The following is a 10,160-nucleotide window of genomic DNA, read 5'->3' on the forward strand; positions in this document are numbered from 1 at the left end:
TATCATGGGAAATGATGCACGCACGCACGCACGCACGCACGCACACACACACACAAAATGCTGTCTTTGCTCTTTCTACAGCCTTAATTATTCAGATATGCCAGTAGATTTCCCTTTAGAAGCAGGAGTAAATATTTAGGACACTGACAACATTTTGGGTGTGTGTTTGTGTGTTAGAATACAATGTACACCTCCATGCATATGCTCTGTTTGATCATACCTTTACGCACATATATTTATTACACTAGGACAGTCTTTTGGGGAAATATTGCATGTGCACACTCGTTTTGACCATGTGCGCCTGCATTTGTGTGAGTATCTAGAGAAACAATTCTCTCTGTGGAGGGGTAGAGCACATGGAGGCGTTCTATCATTTGGTCTTCAACTTGCCCTCCTTTGCCAGCTTTTCATTAAGTTGGCATAGCTGACACAGGAATCCATCATTGGGGCCAATCTCCCTCTTGTGCCTTACTGTAGCTGTGGCAACTCGTACGTCCATATTGTGACGCAGCATGAGGTAAGCTATGACGATAGTGGGTGAACGGCTGTAGCCCTCACGGCAGTGAACATATACCTTTCCTAAAATAGAAATAAGAAAGAAAGGTTTGAAAAGAGGCTGAGTTAGCAACACTACCTGAGACAATGAGCTTCATGGGTGAGCATAGTGCAAGTGTTGGGGCCTCTCTTGTCCAGAATTATCAAGATGAGCTTTGAGGATACAAATGTTATTGAGGCCTCTGCTGCATATGTTAAATGACAACTGACCTAACAACCTTCTCTCAAATACTGACATGCAAAACTACATTTTTTTCAAATTGTTGTTGTTCAGTTATTCCAACAACTAGTCGACTAAACGGTCTTATGGAATGCCTGTATAATTAGGCTGGTTTTAATTCCAGGTTCAATACAAGTTAAGCTCAATCGACAGCATTTGTGGCATAATGTTGATTACCACAAAAATGTATTTCAACTCGTTCCACCTTTTCTTTAAAAAAACAAAATTGAGGTTACAGTGAGGCACTTACAATGGAAGTAAATGGGGCCAGATATTGGAGGGTTTAAACAGAAATGTGAAGCTTTTAATTTTATAAAAGCTCTTACATTAGTTCTTCTGTTAAAACTAATGCATTATATGAGCTGTAAATTTGTTTAAATTGTAATTTTTACAGTCGTTTTAGGGTTTGTTGACATTAAGTAGTCATGTAATGAAGTTGTAAAATTGGCTATAACTTTAAACAGAAAATGTTTGAAAGTTATTTTATTACACTAAAATCATGTTTACACGTATATCCTTTATGTCTTGTGGATTAACTTTTGAAAAAGTGGGTATTTTAACATTCAAGAAACATCCACTTCCTTTATACTGCAAGCTCCTCACTGTAACCCAGATTTTAGTTTTTTTTTTTTTTTTTTTTAAGAAAAAGAGGAATGGGTCTTTAAAGGAAAAGGCGAGAACCGGTAATAGTTTTAATATGCAACTGAACAAAAAGACATAAACACACACATGACAGTCAGCTGACCTTAAAAAACATCTCTCTCTCACTCATCGCACCACCATCCGCAGTCGACCTTTATCTCTATCAGAGGCTTAATTAGCCTGATAAGGGACCGGGTGTGTATAATCATGACCCGGCCCCACCCTCCGCTCTGTCACAGGGTCAAAATAAAATTTTCTGTTAATCAACATTATGCCACAAGTGCTGTCAATTGAACCTAACTTGTACTGATCTCGGAACATTTCTTTAACATGATGCTGATCGGACGCATTTCTTCGGGGTTGGTGGAGAGCATTTACATAATGCAATTTTTTTTCACAACTATACGTAGTGCAACAGAACACAGGGGTTCTTGAGAAGCGTTTTTAAAAGTTTAACTATATTGAATGTAACACGGCCTCAAAAATGCAAAGCTCATGATGGGACACTAAAAACAGAAGGAGATGTGATGCAACAGGCACATTGGAATTTGACTGGTGGAGCTTTAAAGGGAATAAATTTAAAGATGCAACTTTTCCAAAATGGTTTACCATGCAAACTGTTTAACAGCTGAAGCACACAGCATGCTATCAGCATACTAAATAAAGAAACACCATAAAAAATATCAAAGAAAACATGAAAGTAGAAAAAATCTAAATGTTGAACTCATTAAAAGAATATTCCTGGTTCAATACAAGTTAAGCTCAATCAACAGCATTTGTGGTATAATATTGATTACCAAAAAAAATTTCTTAAAACAATTTAAAAAAATAAAAATAAAATCTGGGTTACAGTGAGGCACTTACAATGGAAGTGAATGAGGACCACATTTTTAACGTTAATACTCACTTTTTTTAAAGTATCACCACAAGGCATAACCAGTATGCGTGTAAACACGACTTGCAGTGAAAATCACTCACAACCTTTTCTGTATAAAGTTTTAGCCAATTCTCAGCAAACCCCAAAACGACTGTAAAAATTACAATTTAAACAACTTTACAGCTCAAATAATATATGAGTTCTAACAGAATAATTAATGTGCTTTTACATTTCACATTTCTGCCTTTAAACCTATCAAAAACCCATTCACTTCCATTGTTAGTGCCTCAGTGACCTCGATTTCTGCTTTTCTGTAAGAAAAGTACGGACGAGTCAGTTTTTGTGGTAATCAACATCATTACGCAAATGCTGTCGTTTTGAGCTTAACTTGTATTGAACCCAGAATATTCCTTTAATCGAGTTGTTGGATGCTTAATTCAACAATGACCACTGACACCCATCCCTACCCCAAACCTTTTCAAAACTGACCAGCCCTTGATGAAACATGCAGACATACATGTACACATTCATTATTGACCTTTACAGTCTCCAGCAGGTGTTCACCTTGCCAACCTCTGCTGTGCTTATTTGGCAGATGCTTCAAAGCATCTGAAACCTAATCCCTCCTCCACCCACAGCTTCACTTCCTTCTCTCCCATGAGGGTGTGCTGTTTATGTGTCAAGGAAGTAACCTTCAATAATTCCCAAAACACTGCTGCCGGCAGATCAATGCAGAGCCTATCTTTAAAACAGATTCATTGTGATTCAGAGGCAGAGGGAACACTCGGTCCGTCATCAATCCCTCTACTCATTGTGATTCTGCCTGCAAATTCGCCTGATGACATCAAGCCCACAGTAAGCACAACTGTCGCAAATGTCACAGCTGAACTCCAATGGGCTGCAAAGTGGCAGCATATAGTTTTTTCAGATTAAGCTCTCAGTGAAAAGATTAGTGTCCTCCCTCAACCCAGGCTTGACGTCTGATTTACTGCTTACTAGGCTACTGCTGCCAAGATGACTTGCAATAAAGATGCTTTATAACTGCTCATCTGTGTTAGTGATGGCATAAAATCCATGCAATAAAAGATAGTTTAAATGCACCAATTAATAGCAAGACTGGTGTGAGGTATCTAGGAGTAAAATTGCATGTAGTTACTGCCAGTTTCACATTACTATCCTGGGTATATAACTGACCATGGTATGTAATGCCAGATTCCCATAAATCAATTTTATTCTTTCCTTTAATTTATGTACTGACTTTTGTTTCTTGTTTTTGCCAGCTCAGCATTAACAAAACACTGTGACAAATGTAAGAATGCGGGCCTATAGGAAAAGGGTTTCTGTAAAATATGAAGCTTGGCTTGTTAGAGAAAGGTCAAGCTATAAACATGCAGACTGCAATGCCTTAGCATAGTTTTTTATCCAGACTCAAAGTCACTGTGTTGGCTTAATACTTCATGAATTATGTAGAAGCTTTGTTGTTTCACGTGGAATGAAGCTTTCTGTAATATTCTGGAAGAAGCTTCTTGTCTAATCTTTTCAGTGAACTGGAAATGCTGAATATTGCATGCTATATTTAGGTCTAAAGTGGGTGTTTGATAAGATGAAATAAAGCCATAATTAAAAAGAAAGTGAGGGAGAGCAGCTGACCTTTTCCATGTGCCAGAGCTTTATCTATGAAGTCTCCTGCTTCCTCAAAGAAGGCACTGATGTTGAACTGCTCAGTGTCATTGGCCTTTATGCCATGGTACGTAATCCCAGTTCCTGCATAGAACTCTGTGTTGGTGTTCACGTGCATGAAAGAGTTTCCTTCAGCGACATTTAGTATGTGTGTCACACCCAACCGCTGTAGACGCATCACATTCTGGGCCACAAACCTGGGGAGCAGAACCAGAGCACATGAGATTTCCCTGGACCAGACAAACCAATTTTGTAAAGACCTGTACCCAAAAATACAGAGAGAAATACAGAGAGACAGACAGACATGGGAACAAATTACATTTAAAAGGTCTGAATTGACAGACAGAAAGATAGATGAATACCTTGATAGTCATAAATTCCTGATAAATGGTTACATAATCCCTAGTGTTGTTTGATGTGCTTGTGATAACCAGTGGCAATCTCTGCACTCACAATTCATACTGCATGCCCAAAAACCCAAGGCACCTTCAACTCCACCCAGAACCCTCATCTGTGGATCAGTGGATTGGGGGGGAATTGCGGAGCTGCTTTTATTTGGCAGAAATATCAGACTATGTTAGAAGGCCCCTGAGGACAACAGTGTTTTAAACCAGAGCAGACACACCAAGGGGATCTTGGCTGCCACCCAGAGGCATACAAAGAGCCATGGGTGTCCAAATAGTGCCCAAATATAGGACTACGATTCCACAGAGAGAGAACAATAGAAAAGAGAGCTGTATGCCCTGTCATGTAGTTGCATTGTCTCCATTTTTCTGGAGCACCTGGAACTTTCATCTTTACCTATTAAAAATGCGACTTTTTATGTCTCTCTCTCGTCAGCTCCATCCTTGTGATTTTACAGTATATAAATAAGTGTATAAATGGGTAATGGTGAATACATAAACAAACATTACCTTATTCATTTAAAGGGATAGTTCATCCAAAAATGAAAATTATAGAATAATTTATTCACTTTCATGTTCCTAACCCAAATGACTTCTTTCGTGGAACACAAACTGACACGTTAGGTAGAATGTTGGTGACTGACAGCCGCACTCACCATTGACTTCCATTGTATAGAAAATGATGCATAAAATTAACATAATATAAAAAATGCTAACATTTTCCTAATATCTCCCTTTTGTGTTCCATGAAAGACAAAGTCGTATGGCATTGGAACAACATGAGGATAAGTAATGATTACAGAATACACATTTTTGGGTGGATTATCAACACACCTAAAATTAACATGATGAGTCTAATAATTTTTTTTTTGTACAAGAAAAAAATATGCAAAATAACCCTGTACAACCCAAATGTATGTGTGTGCATGTGTGTGTGCGTGTGTGTGTGTGTGTGTGTGTGTGTGTGTGTGTGTGTGTGTGTGTGTGTGTGTGTGTGTGTGTGTGTGTAAAATAAGGAGATAGGGAGAGACAGAGCTGTCAGAGCTCATTCACCTGTCCTGCACACTGTTCACTGCAGTCCCTTCACATGCATTATTAATGCATGTCTTACAAAGAGATGTATGCTATGAAGAGTGCCCCATTACCCCATAGTGTACTCTTACATACATCAAATGGTCCTAATTGTCCTGGAGATCTCAACTCCACAATTCAAAAATTCAACTAAACACATTTATGATGAACTGTTAATTATTAGAAGTTTTCAGCAGAAACAAGTGTTACTAATGTTGAAAGCATTATTACTAACTCAGAAAATGCAGACTTTTTACAACTAAAGACAGTATTATTTATATGTATGTCCTACAATCATAACACTAAATTAATAATAAATCTAACTATCTTGGCATACACTCATTTCTGCATTAATTTTATTAATCTGCTCTATAGCATTAAATAACCAGCAATAGATCAGTGCAAGCTGAACACAATGTGGACATCACAATGCTTTTAAGTATCTAAACGAGCAATAGCGGTATTAACACTTTATGCCATAATAGTATATTAAGAACTAAATCAGATGTTAAAAGTATAAAACAGGATAATTCATTACAATGCCATTTTTGTCCCCACATTTTGAAATTCGGGGGGCATTTTTGTGGCATTTTTGCCCGGATCATCCCTTAATTTCAGACCCTGGAAGAAACAAATGTTTATCAGAATTTATCAGATTGACACAATGATGATTGATTTTATCTTTAAATTTCTTCAATCTGCCTCAAGCTTTTGCAAACCACTCCTTCATCACCACCTTAAAGTGTTTTCCCTTTGTACAGTATGGTTGGGCGAATATGTTCTTTTGGTAATGATTTAATATAAGGAGCACGTGATTGGGGTTGAACCGAAGGGATTTTGTAACCAGTGTTCTCACAGAGATAGTACCAACAGAGCACAGTCGTGGAGGAAAACAGCGTCCCATGCAGCCTGACTCAAACTGGTTCGCTTTATCTCAAATAATCAAGCGTTATAATTGATTTATGTACTGCTGTGGGTTCTTGATTGTTCTCATATGCAGAGAGGAGACGTGGTGCTCTCCATGCACATGTTTTTGTTTTGGACCAGGACACCGTTAAAGTCTCCTTTGCTATTGTATTTGCAACCCAAAGAGGTTCCATTTACTAATATGGTTCAGATTTTCTGAATGGGTCTGTTGCCTGTGCCACATCACGAGTTGTGTTGCCGAAACCTATACCTTCTGCCCGTATATTCCTGCCATCAGATGCATAAATGTCCCACATTTTAAGACTAACTGTAAGATCATTTAACTTACGCATTGCCAATGTAAATCCTGGGAAACACCTCATTGAAATGTTGTGCTGGCAGACTGTAGAAACCACTGCCGTTGGACAGCAGCTTGTTGAGTTGTTGTACAGTCGCCTGGTTGTCTGGCACAGTGACTTCCAGTGGAACCTTCGCGGGACTGTGATGTTTCTTCATGATTCGGTCCTCCTCCAATCGCAATAAACAAGTGTCTAGTGATCAAAATGTGACGATAATCGATTTTCCTGCATTTTAACTCCTTTTCCTCGCGCTGTTTCCAAGCGTGCTTTCCTGAGGCGCACCCGCGCACGGCCAGACAAACACACCCGGTCTCGCCCTCCGGCGGCGGTCTGATGTTTTGCTATGGTGAGAACGGAACTGGCGGAGGTAGGCAACACGAAGCGCTCCGATACACAAGTCAATGAAAGCGGCGTTAAAGGGGACGCAACTCGCCCGATAAATTATGCCACATTTCAGACAACATATCACGCGTGTCTGTCTCCTTCCGTGCGTAAAACTACGTTCTTAACGCGCATTCTTTACTTGCAACCCGTTTTTGTAACGCATATTGAACGTGTTTCTTCTAGTCAGACGAGTCGGTCTTCATCTCGAGCGTCGAGCCCCTCCCTTTCATAACGGTGAGATTTGTGTGTTAATTGGTGTTATGACAGGCAGGCTTCTACTCAAGCTCTTTTCTTTCTCTGTCTTTCTTTTTAACCCAACAAGTGGCTTTTTAAAAAGAACACGTAACCAAAATGTGAAGGGATAGTTCCTCCTTTGAAATGAAAATTCTGTCATCCTTTACTCACCCTCATGTTGTTTCAAACCTGTTTGAGTTTCTTTATCCTTTTATGTTATCCTCTGTCATCATGCACATTCACTGCATAATTTTTCCATACAGTGAAAGTGAATGGTGACTGCCTAAACAGTGTTGCCAACTATTTCTCATGGGAAGTCGCCAAAGACTCCCTGAAATGTCTCCAAATGTTGCTAAATCGCGCGATGACGTCATTTGTTAAGTAAGACGTCAAATGTAATTGACATAAAGAGCTGGCAATTCTTTAAAGGTGTAGAAGTATTTTTTTATTATTATTATTTAACTAATTATTTAACAATTAGTAGTTAACTACCAATCATTTAGATATCACTAATTGAACTTGTGAAACATTCAGACAGTGGGGATTTCTATATATTTATTTTCTAGTTAAACTGCAAAGTTTTAAAGTCCAAAATGATCCTAGTAATAGCAACCAGGGGTAGGCAACGGTGTAGTGTTATATATATATATATATATATATATATATATATATATATATATATATATATATATATATATATATATATATATATATATATATATATATATATATATATATTATTATTATTATTATTATAATTTTTATTTTTTTACAAGCCCTCAAAAGTGAAGCCAAAACGTCTCGATCGCCTCCCGGTGACTGGTCCTAGTATAGGTCATAAACCCCGCCTCCCATGTTATTCAACGGGACGTGAGACCAACTAAACAATTAAATTACACTTCACATATCTTTTTTATATCCAAAGATAGTTTCTGTCATTTACTGTAGTTTCTATCACGTTGATGTAATTTCAAGTGTTTGTTTTCAAAATAAGTTTGTTTTTAGTTAGTTATTTGATGCTATAAAAACGGTGCTGTGACATCATGATTGACAGCTGTGATTGACAGGTTCTCTAAGCGAAGTAGTCACTGAAGCACCAACTGACTTTTTTTCGGGATCTTCGGAGGACTGAGGAGATTGGAGCTTTAAATTTAATATCTAAATTTCTATAATTAATTGTTTCACACCGTCAAAAGTCAAAAGTGAAGGGGCATGTGCTTGCGATTGATTCAGCGAGAGTGAGGGCGGGCCTTGATTTTGCGGCTTTACTTCCTGCTCACTACTGCGCAGGTCTGGTCCCGAAATCGCCTACTGCGCAGACTCAAGTCCCAAGATGTCAGCGCCATATCGGGACACTGGCGGCTTCAGTTCTCACCAATGGAAAAGAGTGAAGGGGTGTCGTCCATCTTTTTTTACAGTCTATGTGCTGAACCATCAGTGTGTATTACTTGTGTTAGTGTTACTGTGACACAATGATTTTTTGATAGTGACACCTCATCTGTTCATATCACTCTTTATTATAGATCAGGGGTCCATTTCCATTCTCACTCACCCTGCTAGATCATTTCTCAGTGCTCTTCTGTCACTGTAAGCTGACTTTACTTTTCTAAACGGACAGCATGCACGTGAATTGATTGTCTCAAAAATACCAACAAAATGAAAGCTCGTCAGATTTATAGAACATCCCTATGCACGTAAATCAAAATTCCTGATGGCATGCAGGTCAGTCATATAACTTGAAACACAGTGGGGCACTAGAACATTGAGAGAAATGAGATATCATTCAATATAAAGCTGATGTTTCAAAAGTTTATTTTTCTTTGCCATTCTTTCCATAAGGCCTGCTCTCCTGAGTCTTCTCTTTACTGTTGTACATGAAACAGGTGTTGAGTGGGTAGAATTCAATGAAACTGTCAGCTGAGGACATGTGAGGCATCTATTTCTCAAACTAGAGACTCTGATGTACTTATCCTCTTGTTTAGTTGTACACTCGACTTCCACATTTCTTTCTGTCCTTTTTAGAGCCAGTTGTCCTTTGTCTTTGAAGTCTGTAGTGTACACATTTGTGAAATCTTTTAAAGTTTTTATGGACATTTCAACCATTGTATAGCCTCTTGTTCCTCAAAACACTGATTGACTGATGAGTTTCTTTTTGGCAATTATTTGCCTAATATTGACCTTAAGACATGCCAGTCTATTGCATACTGTGGCAACTCAGAAACAAACTCAAAGACAATATTAAGCTTTATTTAATGAACCAAACAGCTTTCAGCTGTATTTGATATAATGGCAAGTGATTTTCTAGTACCAAATGAGCAATTTAGCATGATTACTCAAGGATAAGGTGTTGGAGTGGTGGCTGCTGGAAATGGAGCCTGTCTAGATTTTATCAAAAATTACTTTTTTCAAATAGTGGTTAAATGGTGCTGTTTTTATATATATATATATATATATATATATATATATATATATATATATATATATATATATATATATATATATATATATATTAGTAATGTCCTTACTATACGTTGTGATCAGTTGAATGCCACTTTGGTGAATAAAAGTATCAATTTCCTTCCATAAGAGCAAAATCTGAACATTATATATATATATATATATATATATATATATATATATATATATATATATATATATATATATATATATATATATATATATATATAGTGTATTTAGTTACTTCATTTCTATATTCATTGTCTAATACCCAAAATTGAAAATTCTCTCATAATTTACTCACCCTCATGCCATTCCAGAAACATGGCTTGCTTTCTTTTGGGTTGGGAAGTTAACGGATCTCGCCTAGG

The 10,160-nt window shown here is 37.6% G+C and overlaps 1 protein-coding gene across 2 annotated transcripts; it reads right to left on the minus strand.

Moving 5' to 3' along the window:
- Positions 1 to 370: 370 nt before the first annotated feature.
- On the minus strand, positions 371 to 7,738 carry dusp3a (dual specificity phosphatase 3a). 2 transcript variants are annotated; one of them, XM_052112734.1, is made up of 4 exons: positions 7,721 to 7,738; positions 6,705 to 6,811; positions 3,945 to 4,171; positions 371 to 579 (listed from the first exon to the last, which is right to left on the minus strand). In XM_052112734.1, exons 1-4 carry the CDS (start codon positions 7,736 to 7,738, stop codon positions 371 to 373), a joined length of 561 nt encoding a protein of 186 aa, XP_051968694.1. The 2 variants fall into 2 exon arrangements, with proteins under 2 accessions (XP_051968694.1, XP_051968693.1); XM_052112733.1 differs by lacking the exon at positions 7,721 to 7,738 and having other exon boundaries at positions 6,705 to 7,173.
- Between the last annotated feature and the right edge of the window lie 2,422 nt (positions 7,739 to 10,160).

The sequence above is a fragment of the Xyrauchen texanus genome, chromosome 40 (genome assembly GCF_025860055.1).
Source record: "Xyrauchen texanus isolate HMW12.3.18 chromosome 40, RBS_HiC_50CHRs, whole genome shotgun sequence".
Taxonomy (NCBI): Eukaryota; Metazoa; Chordata; class Actinopteri; order Cypriniformes; family Catostomidae; genus Xyrauchen; species Xyrauchen texanus.